The sequence below is a fragment of the Branchiostoma floridae genome, chromosome 5 (assembly GCF_000003815.2).
Source record: "Branchiostoma floridae strain S238N-H82 chromosome 5, Bfl_VNyyK, whole genome shotgun sequence".
Taxonomy (NCBI): Eukaryota; Metazoa; Chordata; class Leptocardii; order Amphioxiformes; family Branchiostomatidae; genus Branchiostoma; species Branchiostoma floridae.
Window position 1 is genome coordinate 437,406 of NC_049983.1, and position 19,409 is coordinate 456,814.

The 19,409-nt window shown below is 41.2% G+C and overlaps 1 protein-coding gene across 1 annotated transcript; it reads right to left on the bottom strand.

Moving 5' to 3' along the window:
- Positions 1-228: 228 nt before the first annotated feature.
- Positions 229-17,788, bottom strand: LOC118416841 (cell surface hyaluronidase-like). The gene is made up of 23 exons (XM_035822110.1): positions 17,645-17,788; positions 14,758-15,035; positions 14,197-14,267; positions 13,957-14,049; positions 13,263-13,454; positions 12,587-12,756; positions 11,184-11,393; positions 10,511-10,713; positions 10,158-10,227; positions 9,553-9,681; positions 8,955-9,040; positions 8,240-8,371; positions 7,990-8,025; positions 7,237-7,389; positions 6,615-6,795; positions 5,907-6,125; positions 4,925-5,139; positions 3,926-4,105; positions 3,285-3,507; positions 2,786-2,884; positions 1,973-2,133; positions 1,307-1,416; positions 229-546 (listed from the first exon to the last, which is right to left on the bottom strand). Exons 1-23 carry the CDS (start codon positions 17,732-17,734, stop codon positions 428-430), a joined length of 3,420 nt encoding a protein of 1,139 aa, XP_035678003.1. The 5' UTR covers positions 17,735-17,788; the 3' UTR covers positions 229-427.
- Positions 17,789-19,409: the final 1,621 nt, after the last annotated feature.

Here is a 19,409-nt window from a genome sequence, read left to right on the forward strand (position 1 = left end):
CATATTACTGCAATAAAACTATGTTTTTCATGTGCATAATAATGAAAGCAACAAACACACTGTTGCGGTAATTGATATCTACTAATAATATGTTGTAATTAGAAAATATTTGTTTTCATCTGATTAAAAGATCAGTTTTTGATAACTACAGATAGATAGAAAAATACTGTGTTGTGTTGAATCTAGGTGTTATCGAGCCAACGCAGTAACGAAACGCGTCAATACTTTACGTAAGAAAATAGTGTAAAAATTCTTCATCATATAAATCACTTATTTCTATCCATGGCAGAACAAAAACATATCCGTCAACAAACAGATCAAGTAAGTTTTGCGCCAAAGACATAAGAACACCAAAGACGTTTTGTAAATAGTACTTCACCGAAGGTCTTTATTGCTTGAATTCAAGGGATTTGCTTCTTGGGTGGGCTCAGCCCATGAGCGGGATCTTGTTATAGATCTGTGCCGGACCCTGACCGGACGGCAGGTTGACTTGCTGGATCCAGCTTGGCCACACGGTGCCCTTGAAGCCAACCATGGCGAAATTATCTATGGTGGAGGGCAGAATAACAAAGTTTTGGTAACCAGAAAGTCTCAGACCAGATGGACAGACTGACTGTGACTGCGTGCAGGACCAGACTATGAAACACCTTATTGTCTGCCCCTCCTGTCCGAACCATGCACCTGGGAAGATCTGGAAGCTTTGACCCACAGAGGAAGGGAGTGTGTGGAGTACTGGAGCACTGGAGTGTAGTGATGACACGAAGAAGAAGACGACCATGCAGAAAATCACCCTACGTGTACATATACATATGGCTGTTTGCACAATTAACAAATCTAAGACGCTACCATACAAGTTAGAGTAAATAGTTACAATCATGGTAGATTCTACTACATTTCGACAGTGTCACTGAAGAAAGGTAGTGGATTCTACCGGAAAACGTCTGAACGATTCATATCTAGTTGATTGAGTAACTGCTTTTGAGTATCGAATTATCTGGATGTCTGACCATCATTGACGTATACGTTGATTATTTATCATGTCATCTCTTATAATAAATCTGATTCAGGAACTGCGATTTGGATTATTTTTTCCTGCATGGTCATTTCATTACTTACTTAAATGTACTTGGGAAAAGTATTCCTCTATCCTGACACCAAATTCAGAATATTCATTATTATGTCGCGTGTAATCATGATTGTGTATTGGAATCCTTCATCGAAAAAAATGAATTGATTATAATGTAATATTAATCACATTCTTTGAAATTATAACAAGTAATCAGAGCAGGACACAAAGAAAACCCACCTCCAAAGTCAGCATGTAGAGGCTCCTGAACTCCGATCTCCTTCAGGGCAATAATGCACTCCTGAGCATATCGACTCCAGTTGAACCGTGTTGTGATCAGAACGATCGAACTGAAAAGGGTAGAAAGTATATCTATAATATGATTCAATGTGTCAGACCAGAGAAAAGAGAATTAAAGATCATTCAGATGACTTTATATTGTATTATATTGTAATGTTTCTTGTGATGAATTATTTGTATGTTCGTCTGCATTTTTGTAGGTTCTGCCGCTACCAGCCCATAGTTGCCTAGGCAGACCTATGTAATGACTTGTCTCATCGTCAATACAGTCAAAATCAAAGACTTGTGAGCAATTTATTTCCATACAATATATATTTCTTGTTATCTAAAGAAGTTATCATACCCCAACTTTTTTACATCCACAAACAAAAAGCGTTACCTTTCTCTCAAACCAAGAGATTAATCATAAACGTGTTTTTCGTCTTCCTCTGATTGCAAAAAGAATCGAAATCCAGCTTGTCTGAATACCCAACACTAGTATTTTATTAGCCTTCTGCACTATAATATCAATCGACTGCCCATTTGCAAATGTGTATGTTTCTACCATGTACTTGTAATTAGTCCCCATAGCTTTTAAGTTGCAGATGAGCTTTCTACATTGCTTACTTTTGTGGGATGTCGTTACGTGTGAAGTTCGCCATTGCAGCGTCGGCGTCAGGTTGACTGTTGGTGTTGAACGCCACTTGATGCGTCACGACGCCAGTCAGTGCGTCAACGACTACCATCAAGAATCCACGGGAACGATCATCAAACCGGACTCCGTCAATCTGAGGGCAAATTTACGTGTGTGTGTGTGGGGGGGTCGTAAATCCGACAGCCCGCTATATGAGGGAGGTTAGGTGTTAGCTTCACGCATTCAGCATCTTCACGGAAAATAATTATACATGTAATTGAATATGGGGGCCCCTGTATACTTGAGCAAAACCGCAAACCGTAGCAAAACCGTATTTCACTATCCTGAGCTGTTTAAAAATGCATCATGCCTCACCTTAATTAAATATGACTTTTACTGTAGTTCCCTAAGGTTTTGGAGTAATGTCCTCTAGAAAACATATTGTCATGACTTTCCTCAATGAAAATGATGATGATGATTAATAACTGTAACTTCACCAAGCTATTCGTCTGTACAATGAGTCAAATTGCTAAGGACTTATCCAGTATTGTTCTTGTGACCTTATCGTGACTTCTTGGTGCCAATATGTGTAAATAGCTAGTATTTGCTTCATTTTATGATCTGTACTTGGGTTTTGCCCGTAACGTATATAACTGTCAACTTACTATTAGTATGATTTTAATATGCATTGTTGATGTTTGTGTAAAATCAACACAATTCAGTGGACATGCCTTCAACATTGTACACTGCCAGTTGATTCTCAATAAAAATTGAATTGTAAAATTGAATTGTAAATTTAAACGCACCTCGATAAATGGTCTATGACCTAGACTCATTTCCTCTTTCCCTGTGGACAGGATGGTCACTTCTAGATATTTCACGTTATCGTCGCTGACGATGGGCTCCTACAAAGAAATGAGTTAAGAATTAAATGTACATAATTATATAAGAAATGAATATAACAAACATGTAACCTCTGTTGCCTTATGCAGTTCAAGTCCTAACTGTTAATACAATGCAGAGCAACTGACGCTCGGCATCCTTACATATGTTACAGTATACGACGTACATGTATATACCTGTTATACATAGACCTAGACATATCTGTTATAGTATGACAAAGAGTACAACATTCCAGGCACCCTTGACCCAGTTGTGATATCACATGTTTGAAGCTGATGATCACGCGTTCGGAGTAACCATATCGAATTATTGTACATGAAATGAGTGAGTATTAGCTTGTACTGCCATACTATACAGTACAGAGATACCTTTACAATGCCCCGGTGGAATCTACCAACTCACCGGAGCACCACATCCAGTACAATCGTTGACCATGCTCAGGAAGCTCGGCATGGGGACAGTCTCTGTAGGCGTCAGGCTGTACTTAGGATAAGCTGCTGCCGTACAGTCGCTGACCGCGTCACTTGTCATGGTGGCCGAGATGACGATCCTCTCACAGCCCACGTATGAACAGTAGTTGTGGCCTTCCCGATCGTAGTGAGCGCGAACTTTCAGGAACAGTAGGCTGAAAGGAAAAACTCCAACGAATGAAGGTATTTGTGGACGTTTGGATGCATCAAGGTTTAGTGTTATCTTTTGACGATAAAAAGGGTGTTTGTATCAGTGATATTTGTTTATTCATTTTATTTGTTTGGCTATTCAGCATGAATAATCAAAAACTGACTGAGGCCCTGACTGAAGCTGTCGACCGTCTCCCTAGACGACTAGAGCCGAATACGCTTATTCAGCATCATCATCATTTGTGTCTGCTCGGGAAGCTTGCTGATGTCTTAGACCTCGCATAAAAACACTTTCAGACGTGAAAGGCTGTTGAAAATTACACTTCAATATTACTAACGATACATGGCATTACATTTTAGTATTTTTACCTCAACTATCACTCCAACACAGGTCAAAGAACTTTTAAAAATGCTTCGTCTTACCCGGTGCTTTCCTCGAAGTAGAACATTTTGCCGTCTCCACCTTCAACAGCAGCCAGGCTTGACACGGGGTTGATTTCCTCGTCGTGAACGATAGCGTACGGCTCGCGTTTCTCCAGCTGGTAAGTCACACGGAAGATGGTTCCTGGAGGATAGCAGAGTCCCAGCCGGAGCCAGTCTCCACTGTGGTTGACATTCGTTAGGTTAGACTGCAATATCAACATGCAGGTTCAAATATATACTGACCAAGCCATTGATCTAACATATCCGCTCGAGGCAATTGAACTTTCTGGGCCATATCCTGCACATACCCGATGATAAACCTGCCAATATCTAATGCTCTTTATGCACCAACGCATGGCAGACGCAGACGAGAACGCCAAGCTACCTCCTATCTACAACAAACAGTATACCTATGAGATTTTAACAGCCAGAGCACCGCAAAGCAGATACGCCATCTAGCTGCCGACAGAACGACCTGGAAGAAACTGGCAGTCGCCTGTGCTGCAGCCGACTGATAATGATGATGATGAACCTATTAATAATGTTCAAGCCACACATTATACTAAAATACCTGCTTGTGAACTCAAAAATCTCGTGAATTCCCATATTTGAGGAGAACCATCGAGCACCAAATTTATCGAAAAGAGGAGTGGTCCTTCAGTGGATCCAGATATGCATCTTGTACAGTAGAAGCCGTTTAACCTGCACAACGTACTTGCCAGCGTATATCGTGCAATTATCCGGGTGGTGCAATAGTGCGAAATTATCCAGCTGGACCGCACTAGTTTTGGATTTGGTGATTCCGTGCAGTTAACAGAAGTGTGCTTTAATCCGTTATGCAATTAAATGGCTTCTACTGTACTGGTCAGTGGAAACCTGGTGTGTTACGCCATTAAACTGTTGACCGGGTACGCAATAAAAACAAAGAGATTAGTAGCGGTGATACCTAGCTTTTGAACAAAAAAATCAGAACACTCTTAAACTACTCGACCGTACTACCTGTCGAAGTTAATGGGATAGATGATGATCTGTGCCGGCGCCCGTCCGTCCCAGTGGATAGTGTAGGACTTCTCCAGCATCACAGCGGGCTGGTACTTTTGTTTGCCGCTAGCCCTTTGTGAACGTGGCCCTTGAAGGGTAAGAGGCTGATCAGGATACTCGTCACGGATCATCGACATCACCAGGTTTGCCGGCTGCTCTGCATGGATGAACAGCTGTATATATATATAGGAAGGGAACGAAAATTATTATTGATGAAACTACCACTCTTTGCACCTGTATCATCCTGCTACGTAACACCGTAACACCGTAACAGCAAGGACATTTTATGGATGATATCCTCTGCAGACTGGAAAAATAATGAGATAGGGCAACAAAAAAATGGGTAAAAAAAGCAAGATGGCAAATTTTAGAAATAGATACCATATACGTTGTAACAAGAAATGAAGTGACAAAATATGGTATCACATCCAACAAGGCGTTCATTCCTATATTCAAGAAGTGCACTAGTGTAGTAAAAGTGACACTAGTGTGGTAGATTGGTATCACTAACCATATTGGGTACTACACTCATGGCTTCCACATTGGTGCCAACTATCTGGCAAGTTTTCACTTTTGCAAATTAACGAGTACTACTGATGTTTTCCCTAAAATTTACTTGCTGTGGCCAAAATGCTGACCAGCCAATAATAATATTTGTTGGTCATGGATCAGGGGTGGGCAGAGTGTAGTTCCAAACACAAAAATTGGACCTATACAATTTTTCGACAATCATAATCCAAACTTTGCCAAGGAATTAGCAATCCATTGCTTCTGTCACGTCACTTCATGCAGGTAGAATTCGTTAACCGTCTCTGCTGAGTGATGATTGTTAAGCCCTGATGTATATGGCTTCTTTTTCTTTTGGCTTTACGTTTTGAAGTTCAAGCTCAACTTGAAGCATACTGACTGTTAGACGTCTAAAATAATATTGTACACTTACCTGTGCATAGTTCCCACTGCATACGAACCCTCGCCACTCAGCCTTTTCCACACATCCCGGGTTCCTGACCAGATAATTGCCCTGCGCGACCACATAGCTGTCAGGGTAACCGGAGGTACTGCCGTCCACGTCGTGAAAAATCGATGTCTTGTCCCCGTCTTTGTCGTTTGCCTGAAACCAGGGCAGGTCCTTGCCACCGAAAAATGCACGGGTTTGAACCTGCAAACAGTACAATATAAAACATGAGTATATCCATTTCTCATCCATTCCATGGTCTAACTACGTTTGTATTTGATCATTGGGGCATCACAGAAGATCTGACGACCAATTTCCTCCAAACTTCTGTTTCATTTCTGTTTATTCACTTCTTGTCCGTATTTATCAGTTAAAATGCGGTCTCGAAATGTGATCCATAGGATCTTCCAGAAGCACGAGTTTTCAAAAAGTGTTAAAAACAAATCCTCGCGACACCCCCCAGGCATAAGCGGAACGATAAAGTTAAGTAAAAACAAAGTCTCCATTGACTTAGCTTAACATAATTGGAGTGATGCGCATGCGTTAAATTAATGTAACTTTTTTAATTATTATATACAGTTAACAAAAGCTTCCACGAATGTTATACGGCATACTCTTTTCATAGTCAAGATTGAGTTTTATTAAACCTTAACCTCCCTAAACAAGATATAGAACAGAAAAGGTATATCTCACATTTTCATATTTTATTCCTGTTAGGTTGCTCTTCGTTGCAGTTTGCCAGTTGTTCTTCAACTTAAAGGCGATCGCGCTACTCCAACGGTTGTACTCCGTGGCGGCGGCGAAATTTTTGAAAGTACAACTTTCAGCTAAGACGGGGCCATCGTATACTTCAAATCCTCGTAACGGGAAGTCTCTAGAACATAAAAATGCAAATTACCTCCTTCATAAAATTTGCCGAGATTACAATCAAATACTCATTTACCACCCAAATCTGTATTGTAATTCTTCTGCTTTACCATTTTCGTATGTTTCCATCGGTATTATTTCAGGTATCCGTATCGCACTACATTTCGTTTCATTTCGCACTTTTTGTACATTCCGTTTCGTTCCATTTCGCTCACGTCTTTCCATTTCGCACATTCTATACATTCTATTTCATTCCATTTTGTGCCATTTCTTTCCATTTCGTTCCCTTTCGCACCATTTAGTGCCATTCCGCCCGCTCCATTTTGTACCATTTCGCACTTTCCGTACAGCGATTTTGCCTAATAGTTTTGTAAAGTGTACATTGAATGTCATGCCATGTTAACGTTTTTGGATTTCCTGCAAACATGTTTCGAAGATTATAACTCACGTGGCTTGCGGAAGGCTCCTCTCCACCGCTTTGACCCCTCCCATTCCCCAGACACTGGACCCGCTAGCAGTACCCACGTTCTCACTCTCTCCGATGAAGATGCTGTTCCACACCTGTTGGCTTGACCCTTCGTCGTTAGGGAAGTGGCCTTCACTGAATCGACAGAATCGACAGTTAAAACTTTTGTGCTTTGCCTTCGTACTAACAGGATCAATGTTTACAAACATTTTACAGTGTTTCTAACATTTTTCTCCAGTAGCAACGAAAACAAATTATGGAGAAAATAACGTTAACGGACTAGATATATGTTGCTGTCGCATACACAGAACTCTGTAGAAACTACAAACTTAAGGTACTAACATCTTTAAGAAAATTCATATTGTTCATCTTCGCATTGTCTAGCCTAACAAACTGCTGCGCCGTCTATTCTTACCCAAACACAGCCATATATGTATATATATATATATATATATATATATATATATATATATATATATATATATATGGGCCAGCTCCTTCAGCGATATCCTGCCAATTGCTAAATTATGTAAGCGAATTCCACTTCAACATTAACCATACTGATAGTCGTCAGGTACTAGTCATTGACTTTGTTTAGAACGGAAAAAGAAGAAGAATAGGAATGGATGAACGGAGCAAAAACGATAGGGTTCCATTCTACTTCTGTGAAGGTAACCACAATGGCCTGACAATCATCAACGTAACGGTAAAACTGACTGTAGACAGACACAGTACCTGGCCAGTGTCAGTCCTTTCCCATTGTCCACGAATCTGAAACAAAACATACAAGATTGAAGTTTAAAAAAATATTTAGCAACATCACGGTACTTCATCTGAGAATAGCTTGTTTCTTTGGCACTTGTTAGAAAGACTGACAGAGTGATTATCATGTAGCTGTAGTCAGAGACATTTGTCCAGTGTTTTATTTGTTCAGCAAATACTTAAATCTTTGTCTGTTGTTGTAGGCGTGTGTATTTGAACTCACGCGCATTTGTCAAACCAGATGTCCCCTCCCCGGATCCATGCTCCGCCGTCCCAGTTCTTGAAGGCGATGAGACCCTCGACAATGGCCGGTACACGTGGCTGTAGGAGGTCAGCGTTCTGGTGAGGCTGGTACCTGAAGACAGACAACTTAAACTTAATTTTGTCGTAAGTTTCCCGTGGTAGAACAACCGTGGTAAAGAAAGGAACATGGAGAGCCAGTGGTAACTATACCAAAGATGGTACCCATACCAGTGGTAGACCTTTATGCTTGATTTTAACTTTAATTGTTTCTTATATATCTAAAGCACTGGCAAAAAGCAGTTACTCAAGCAACTGGAAATGATTTTCGAAACGGTCAGACATTTCAGACAGCATCCACTATACCTTTCGTCAGTGACACGGAGCAAAATTGGTTCATGAGGATCTATTGATATACAAATGAGATGAAGACAATTTTTTATTGACCAATAGGAAACACAAAAGAAAAAGTCAACATAAGGTTGATGCAAATGAGCCAATTATCTCCTGTTGTTTTAGTAGAGGAGCTAATGGTGTTTCGCAGGGAGGGAGGGCTTGGTCCCAAGCTAGTGTTGGGAAGCTCTAGACATTTGTGACGTCATTACGTCAAAACTGCAGATGAACAGAGTGGAGCGCAATATCAGGATTCTGCACGTGAGAGCACAAATGGTAAATACGATGGAACGTAAAGACAATACCGTGCAGGGCTTCTTGAAAGGAATTCCTGCGGTGATTTGGCAGAGGCCGGAGTGGTCTTGACTCCCCAGTCTATCTTGAATCCATCCTAGAAAAATAATTCATTTATCATTATCAACGTGTTAATATACGCAAAATGATAACAAACAAAGCAACTTGACACAAAGAGTGTTTTGACCATGCAAGGACGATATTGTACGGGTCATGATACGGTAGGTAAAGGTAGTCCCGGCTTTTTTAAAGGCCGTACGTTATTGTTTTCCACTGTGTCCAGGCCACAGTATTAGGAGGAGGAGCATTACCCTCTACACATATCGCGTTTTACCTCGTCCCGGTCTCCAACAGGTGTCAGGTACCACCCTGTCTTACACGTGGTTGAAGTAGTCGAAGGAAAGTCGTTTTATCGTTTTAATTGTATTTTAACAAGATAGATAGCATGACAGGATTAAAACCCAGGACCTGTGGCTCCTGGACCAAACACTCTGAAGTTACAATACACGGCATGATACCATGACTTGAAGAATTGCTCATCGTGATGACAATAAGGATACTAATTAGTACGTAAAGATAGCAGTTTACTTAAGCAAAAATTGTACTCACTATCCCATTGGAGTGTACTCTGTTATTGTAGCACCGTCCTAAGGGTGTCCTCTCAGCCTGGTACCTCGGGAGGGTGCCCGCTGACGGACCGGTCGGCTCCCGGTGGAAGATGTACCAGATTCCTGAATGCTGTAGATGTATGTATGCAAGCAGCCATTACCATCTGTACCATGTAAAGTAGAGCTGTGTATCTAAAAGTTGTACTGTAAAAATGATTTGGTGCAAGTCCGGACCTGAACACCTAGTGTACCTGTACCTGATCAAACTAAAAGACAACGAATATTCAGTAAATATGGAATCAATGACGACAATTGTGATTATATTGCACTTGAAAATCAAGAATAACTTGCAAATAAATCGTTTTAGGCTCAATTATGTAAATTTTCATAGAAACATGACAGTTAGCAGCACGTCTAGCTTACAAATAATTGATAAAAAATGTTCAGTTACATGTACAAGTCCGACTTGTACCTAAACCCGTGTACCTATATACCTGTACCTAAATATTCTTTAGGTACACAGCTCTAATGAATAGATAACAGTACGCTATAGAATAGATCTTTAAGACATATTTAAATTGGCATCGTAAGATGAACCAACCATACCGGAGATCCGGCAGCGGCATTGTTGGTCAGGACGTTGTTCGGATGGGCAATCCAGAAAGTAGATATTGCCCTTAGTAGAAATCAAAAGAAAAATAAAATCAACTTCAGAACAACATCAAATATTAGCACACTGAACAGAAATTGAAAAGGAAATTCAATCCTTTTTGGAAACTATTATGATTATACGAGCCAAGCATGGCAGAATCGTCATGTCGGTAAACCGGTTAATAAAGTTTATTCTATTTACGACTAAGCAAAAATAAATTAGTGTAATCTTCATACAAACAACGTATTCGTTATTGTGCTTCCAATGTTTAGAAATACAGAATAATAAACTTCAAAGATTCTCTCACCGACATTCAATATTCTTCGGAATATAGTCCCCGTAGACCGCGTCCCTCATGGTCCGGCACATGTTGTCGTCCCTGTCGGTGGGAAGGAGCGTGCCCGCCCGCGTCACCAGGCCCAGGTTGTGGTCCAGAACGTTACGCTGCTCCACTCCGTCCTCGAGGAAGAAGCAGTGGCCAAGTGTGTCGTACCCAACTGTGTCTTGGACCTGCAAGCGGAATAGTCGATAAATGAAGTGTATAAATGTGTGTGTGCATGTGTGTGTGTGTGAATGTGATGAAGCAAAATACCGTAATGCACCAACACCTCCTAAAATCTCATTATATTTACACTGTTCTTTTATTCCGGTAGCTAAACTTGTAGCAGTCTGACAGTTGAGCCCCTAGCTTCAATTAGTTGTTCATAACGGAGAAACCAAGATATACCCTGCTACTGATATAAAAGTCTTGTTGTCCCATGTGACACTTAAGGCACTTTGAGGATTAACGAAGGAACGGTATCCTTTATCATCAGTGTTATGGGCGCACATCCTCGTCGTTACACAAATTATGTTTGCTGGCATGATTGTAGACCTTTATGCAGTAGAAATATTGCAGTATATTACATTTTATAGATATTTTTGGCACCATAGTATCGAACTTTGCCACATAATGTTGCACAGAAATGACAAAGACTGACCAGCAGACCGTGAGTCCCATGGATGGTCACACAGCGGGAGAAGCAGTGGTGAATGGACAGCTCTCGGACGTACGTTGGGCGGCTGTAGCCTCCGACCTCGTCCACATCTCCGGCCATGTGGAAGTGAACAGGGTAGCTGCCGAGGACCTGCTGACCCATGCGGGTGAACTCGATACCAGACAGATGCACGTTCTTGAAGCCCGGTAGAATCTGATGGATAAATGTTGTAATAGCCTTTATTGCACATTCATGCCCTATCGGGCTAAGTACAGGCATATAGATACAAAGGGTAGTAATGCAGTAAACATGGTTTCTAAGACTAATCTAAAACATAAATTCTAAAACTATTCTAATACATTTGTTCGGCTTCTTCTCGTTTCTTAGTTATGTTAAATATGTAGCTTGAGATGTGTTTGTATAATGTCGTTTGATCAAAGCTCATAAGAAAAATGAATTTTTCAACACTAGACATATATTCAAAGCGAGGGAACTTTCCTATAATATGGCTAAAAAGAATACTTCTATCGTTACTATATAAACTACAATCTAATAGAAAGTGAGATTCATCTTCGATCTTGTTCAGGTTACAGAACTGACAGACTCTTTGCTCCAGAGGTGTGTGGTTGTGCCTCCCTGATTCAACACGGAGTTTGTGGCAGCTGATTCGTAGTTTGGTGATAATAGATCTTTGTCGTTCGTTCGGAATCTTAAGATACTCTTCTTCGTTATAGGTGGATTTGAACAGCCTGTATGAGCGTAATTTGTTCTTTGCGCATTTGCCCTTGTTGTCATTATGAATTTCGCATAGAAATGTTTGAAAGTAGATGTCCTTTAAACGTTGTTGAAACAACGTGGTGTTTGGATGAGTAGAACATTAAATGGGTGATACAATCATAATGATTTTCAGTTACTAAAAATTTTCTTCCAGCAGTGACAGTTTGTAAAGACTAATTAGGTACATACCTCCAAGACTAGGTCAGGCTTGCGTAGATAATCTGCAACCCCCCACCACCGCCTCCTTGCGGAGTAGGGGTAGGTAGGACTTGGGCAGCTCCAGCCCCCGTAGATGAGCTACGCAAGCCTGGCCTAGTCTCGTGCTCTCTCGCGAGATCGAGACTAGGTCACTCTCCGTGAACAAGATGTGCTGTCAGACATCGAACATTTGGATCTAGGTATGTACACTGTCTTTAAAAACTGTCACTGCTTGAAGAACATTTGTAGTAGTAGTCCACTGTGTTCTGCTGATGCAGTGGTCTGGACACTCTGCATCAACAATCAGTCTGCCATACATTTGTAGTAACTGTATACGTGACAGATGAACCTCTTCAACGATAATAATTTCCATAGGCAAACACTAAGTTTCATGTAAAAGAATGATCTGATATAATGATAACAAAGCGAACCTTGAGATGTCCTCCATACGTGTCGTAGTCGAAATACTGGCAGAAGTTGTCCCCATAGCAGCTGTCCTCTACCTCCCCCTGAAACTTGATGTTCCTGGTCAACAGACCGACCTCTCCCCGCAAGTCTACTTCATCAGAGATCTCGCCGAAGTGGCTATACTTGATTTGTCCTGTCGGTTAGAACGCATCAAATATGTCATTGAAGATTTTAGATAGACGACTGACGCCTTATTACTTCGCCAAATGATGTTAGCCAGTGAGTATGGGTAACAAAAGCTCACTTTACACTATACACCACAAAGCTATAGAAAACTATGTACAGTGTAGTAACATCGGGGAACTGTTGTTCAATAGACCTTAGCTCTATGCTATCAACCTCTAAAAATCACAAGCTCAGCACTTACAGAGCACAACATAAAATACGCGAAACTTCACCTGCAGTACCATAGGAAGCCGCCATGAGGCCCATTATCAGACTTGACCGTCAACATTCCAACACCTACCAACCTACAAGATACCATGTAGCCCATCCACAGCATTTTAATTTATGCTGATTACATACAAACAAACACACACACACATACCCTGCCAGTCCATCACAGATGGAACCAAACACACAACCTTCTGGCAAAGGTAACTACATAGACGTGTTATCAAGCCACATGAAGCTTCGTACCGGTGATTTTGACCTGGTGCCTGGAGCACTCCTGACACGGCAGCAGCTGGAACTCTTCTGCCTGCTCCATGTTGTAGTCCGTGCTGGCCAGCACGATATGGTCCCCAGGCTGCCAGGAACTGACGTCATCCTTCAGGTTGATGACGTACTCACCTCCAGCACCCTCCACCGAAATTGTGCAACGCTCACTTCCTGGAATAAATGGTTCAACAAAGTTAAAATGATACAAAACAACTTTATTCTACAACATATAGGTTTGCAATATTAGAATATGGTTGAGAGAAACTCTTTGCAATACGCTTCTAGTTTGACCTTCTGCTTTAAAAATGTTACTATCTTCGGCAAGAAGGTTTTGATTTCGTTGCCGTTTGTGTGTCCGTGTGTCTCTCTATCTGTCAGCAGCATGATTCGGGAAAGTGTTAATAAGGGTTTTGTTTATATAATTCATGAGGAAATGCCACTGTAACTGTAACCTTCTTTGCTAAGATAAGACTCTTTGCAGCAACTGATATTATTTGCCAGGGGAATATGTGATTGGTGAATTTGAGGACCTTATTTGCAAAGTAAGATAGAAACTTTATGATATGTTACTGGAAGAGGTTGACAACATTTGCTAAACTTATGTGGTCATGGAACTCTAGTTTTAGAAAGAATCTATTTATCTATCTATCTCGATATCATAAGAAAACCTTACCTTCCAGCCATCCGCTTGTGACAGTGACGTCGAAGGAGCCGAAGAAGGCATCAAATGTAGCTGTGATGGCAGCGGTGCGGGTGGTCTCTTTGTCTTTGTCATAGGATACAAAACAAATTCAATCGCATGTGACTGTTAGGAAAACAAATGTTTAAAAGCAACAATGTACAAGACACGGAAGGGGTAACTGCGCGGCACAGTCCCAAGAGAGAGTAGACTGAGTCTTGAAGCAGTACTCACCGAAATACGGAATTCTCTGCTCAACTGCGCGGCTGGGGTCTCCCTTCACACCTACAAACACCCAAGGATCCCTAAAGCGTAGTAATGATAGCTATGTTAATAAATGTGAATTTGTAATAGTAACGCTTGTTCACCTTTATCCGCGGGTTAACCTATATCCATTGTTTTTAATAACAGTTTTTATGTAGAGATGATAAGTTGACGGACGGTTGTTTTCAACAGTCATGTTTTCAATATTTGCGGTCCGTCGACTTAATATCCCTAAATGCCAAGTCTAAAAAAACGGTTATAAGTTACCCTGCGGATAAAAGTGAACTAACTAGCGTTATGCGCCTACCTATCTTAATTTGTGCACATGTACAGCACTAATGACACTATGTCTATCGTTCTACCATTCACTACACATCTCCTACTTTAGGTACGTCATATGATTCTTCATGATATAATACGCGGAGCTTTGTCGTTATCGCGATGGAACTTAGTCATCGCTGAGGGCTCAAAATGGTATTGGCGTACAGTTACTTAGTGGTGGCCTCCTGATAGAAGCCATTGAAGTCGTACCTGAATTCCAAGGCGTCCACCTCCACACTTCCCAACTCACGCATCTTTTCCATCGCAGTTGCCTCTAAATTTTTGACGGCAGAATCTTCCACTTGCAATGCCACTACTCTCCCAGACGGTATTTGTTCGATGAAAGATGCCAAGTTTCGGCTGTGGCTTTCGTCCAAATGAGTGTCGAAGCGTTGCCAGTCCTCCACAGCTCCGGATATTTCATCGATGACGTGCACGTGAATCCCTCTTCCACCACTTCCGTTAGCTGAATCCCAACTATATGTTCCCTGATGTACAGCAAATAAAAATTGTTGTCTTAACTCTTCTATGAAACTTCTGTTCTGCATGGCACTAGTTGTTGTCTTGCACCATTCCAGGTATCTCTACCTGTCTATCTGTTTGTTTCAAATTTGTTTGTATTGTATATCTGGTAAACCGCCTCATGGCGTATTACACCTGGTTTGTACAGAACGTACAAGCTACATACCCAGAAATGTAGAGTTATTTGATCAATTCACAACGGGAAGGGCCCCTTTCGATAAGTGTGATGGGTTCTTTAACGTACTTGAAGTGTGGCTCTTCTTGATAAAAACGAGGCCTTATCTAACGTCCTATCTGAGGAAAGTCCCTAACCGAAGCTAGGTACTCATTTCCACCTGATTAGAGTGAGGAAATTGGTCCAAAGTTCCTTTTCCGATGACAAAACATCAGAACTGACTAAGGTCCTATGGGTTCTAGAATGAACACTCTGCCATTATGTCTGTTTTCAGAGCTACATTTTATCAAAGGTAAACTATATTTTTTAAGAGTTTGCTTTTTTGCCTTGCCGCGTCAGCGGCATGGCCTTGTGGCCACTATTTTCTTGGTTGGATGGTTGGATGGATGGATCAATGGTTCAAACAATTTTAACCCAGCCCTTCCAAAGGCCCTTCCAAAGGCCCTTCCCAGTTCTCTTTCTCGTGGACAAACTTACGGCTTAGGCGACCAACAGTACATCCCCGTCAACCTATATACCTCCCCTTTACGCATTTGATGACAGTTGTGGTCGGTACTGAAAGCCTCTTAAATCTGGTTACATCGAATGAATGAAGCGTTCGTATATGGTGATATTTCAAATCCATTGGAGTAAAATATAATCAAGTGAATTATCTCGTATAATAATTTGCATTACCTATTCATAAAGATGAAATAAATGCCTAATTAGACCAATGCAATGCATGTGAATATATAAGTAGGCAATGACGTCATCGAAACGTCTCAAGAACGTTTGACTATGTATTTCAACGCTACCACGAAAACCCTTTGCCGTACGGCGATCCGTAAATTTACTACCATCTTCCCACACCCGCGGTACAAAAACTATCCGGTTCTAGAGGCAAATTTACCCATCAAAATAAAGGATATAAGTTTCTCTTTCTTGTGATGTGTTTCTTTTGCTTGAAAATTGTTTAAAACGCCAGAAATTTGCCGGTGAAAACGGCGCGCCGTAAGCGGGGAGGCCGGAGCGTCGGATCGTGGTTCCACACTTCCGGCTGTTTTGATGTCATCGGCAAGTTTCTAGCATTCACGAAGGCGAAGCGCCGAGCTGTTTTCCCCGACGATCGCCCCGATTTGGCCGGGCGGCGGCGCCGCGCGATCCAAACGCGCCAAATTTTGGGCCGCGTGCCGCTCAGAAACGGAGGATATGTGACTGAATCGGCACAAATAGAACCTTTTTTGACGCTATGGATGAAGAATTTCAAGGTAAAATACTTGATACAATTTGTAGTGTTTGGGGGAGGGGGGCATGTTGAAGAAAATGTGCTTTTGAACAATCTTTTCTCAAGTCAATCCCAGCAATATAATTTCTATGCAGTGTTTCTTTATCCATGTTTTAGTCATGAAACTTACATGTATGTAAAATGTTTCTTAGTAATTTTTTCTTATTAGTTTATTGCTTTCTTTAGCATATTTTACAACTTGTCCTAATAAATTTAGTGTTTACACAATGTCTACCTATTGATATTTTATCTCTTATTAGCACAAACATCTGTCTTCTATATTTTATTACAAATGTATCTAAGTGTAAAGTTGTACTGTTGATACAGTGTAACATCATGGCTCAACATGAAAATAATGCGACATATTCACACACTTACCTTTCACCTTGACCAAGTTGACCTTGTTATAAGGCAATTAATATTGCTGATATTCTATAGATGTGACATTGTTGGTAATATAAGATACCATAATGTTGTGTACATTGCAAAAGTATATGAAGTATGATATTTAATCTTGTACAATGCGACTCAACTGGTGCAAAAAACACCATTGACTGTAACCCAAAATGTGAACTTTTAAACCCAAATTTACTTATTTCTTAAAGAATAAGGTAAGATGACAATTATTGTGTGAAAGGACACCAGTGGGTGCTGCATACATCGACCCTGTGTAAAAGCATAATAAAATGCCATGAATGTTCAGAACTCTGTGGAGTGATTCTATGTAGTACATATTACGGGGAAATAAGATAAAACAAGCTTTGCAGCCTTTACTTACCTTTTCATCACCCCTCAAAAAAGGTATTTTTTTTATTTTCATCGTTTATCGCGCAGCCGGCCATATCTGAGGGTAGGTTTTGGCAACTTTGTGGAGCCATATCTCAGCAACCCTTCAAGATATTCGCTTCATCTAAAAAGCATTTTACTCCTCTTGGTTAGCTCTTTCAGAAACAGTAAAAACAGTCATTGTATTGTGTTTTTGCCAAGGCACAGCATTTTGCCTTGCCGGGCTTGAAGTGCTGACCTACTTTTTCCTGACGATATCCCTAACACGCGGCAAGGCACAACTTTTTTTTAAAGATTTCTTGTTTAAACACAGACTATGGTGATGTCCAATGTAAACTCTGTGGACCGACCTTAGGAAGGCCCCCTGCCGGAACTGTCTGTGTGAGCTGTGTCCACGCCAGCTTGTGTTGCCCGTGGATCTCCAGTGTCCCACCTGCCATGACCAGGAACTGTTTGCTGTTCTTCTGGTCGTCCTTGCGGCCGTACAGGGACACTGTGGCTTTCCCCTGGTACGAACATGTCTCACTGCCGATGTGGAACTCGCCATCGCTGGCCACGATGACCTCACGTGACCTCAGGACTATTTCTGCATCACTTGTCGATCCCAAGTCAGCAAATACAATCCTTCCTGTTTAAAAAGTAGGAAGGTCCGTGATATCTTCGAATAGCTTAGCAACGCATTTATGCTTATCATAGAAGGAAAATTAGGAGCACGCCTAACCTATTGTTCAAATATTTATATTCTTCTTACCATTCATAAAACTAAGTGCTCATTTTCTACTTAAAGAAATGCCTGTTTGGTTATCTAGGGCGCAACTCTGGTTAATCATCTAGGGCGAATCATCAACCCTATACTAGTAGGGCTTAGGCCTAGGTCCCATTTTCAACCGGGCCCCTGCCGGGATGTTTGTGGAAACGAAAAATTAAAAGTGTGTTTTAAGCAATATACAAAAGTTATGCTCATGGATATTTTTTCTAGCTTCTGTGTGTTTTGTTGCCTTTTATGTCATACTTTTTTCGTTTCCGAAAGCTACCCGGCCGGGCCCCGGGTTGGGAATTGGGACCCAAGCCTTATATGTCTATTTGGGCCAAGACGGGTATTGTGGAGCGCCATGGCTCTTGACAGGATTTATCATCTATAGTGCAAAGACATATGTGTTACTGACAGGATGCATAGGTATGAAAAGGTATGAAATGATGTAATGATGAACGCAAGCAATTCTAAAGAGGTATGGTCCAGCCAAATGGAAGAATGTCTCACTTGGCACACCTTCTTTTATTTTTCAATAATTCAATGACTAGTTACTCTTTCAACAATTATTTTTAGGATTTGGTGTTACAGCTGACAGGATCATGGACAACCTGTCAAAAGTATCAGAAACAGTTGTTATTGACAGGAACATCCTATCATTAGTACAAAAGACATTAAAAGGAACATCCTGTCAATAGCTTCGCTTCATCTGGAGACTAGGACTTACCCCCGTCTTTAACTTCCAGGGAGAAAAAGGTGGCAGATGATTGGAGCAGGTAGTGCTGTCCTTGACCCACAACCACCTGCGCGGTGGGGTCGTGCCCAGGGTTCCATGGGGTCAAGGTGGGGTCAACATCCGGGCATCCTGGTTAAAAATTGGATCCATGGTTAAAAGTAGAGTAGGTCATATTCTCAGTATTGCACCATGCTTATCGTATGTATAGTTGATTGTGTAATTCGGCAGCACACGTTTTAAGCCAACCTCTTTTCTTATCTGCCTGTTGTAACGCAGGTGGTTTCTTTCCCACTCATTTGGTCAACATTCCCGTACAACTGTGTGCAATTATGTATGGTGCATCTAGCCCGAAAATTTACTACCGTGTCGCTGTTAGCACTTAAAACTACATCAAAAGCAAATGAACACCATTTGAAATGTTTTATTTCAGCAATGTAAAACTGAAATGCTTCACGACATTGTAATTTTCAACAAGCTTGAAATTTGGTGGAAGCGAACTCGTTACATGGCCAAGGAAAATATTCCAGTTACAGTACCTGCTGGACAACCCTAGAAAAACCTGCCTGTGTACCCCAGTCTTTATGGGATTGGCCGCTGACACCTAGACAAAAGGCTGCCGATTGTAGCC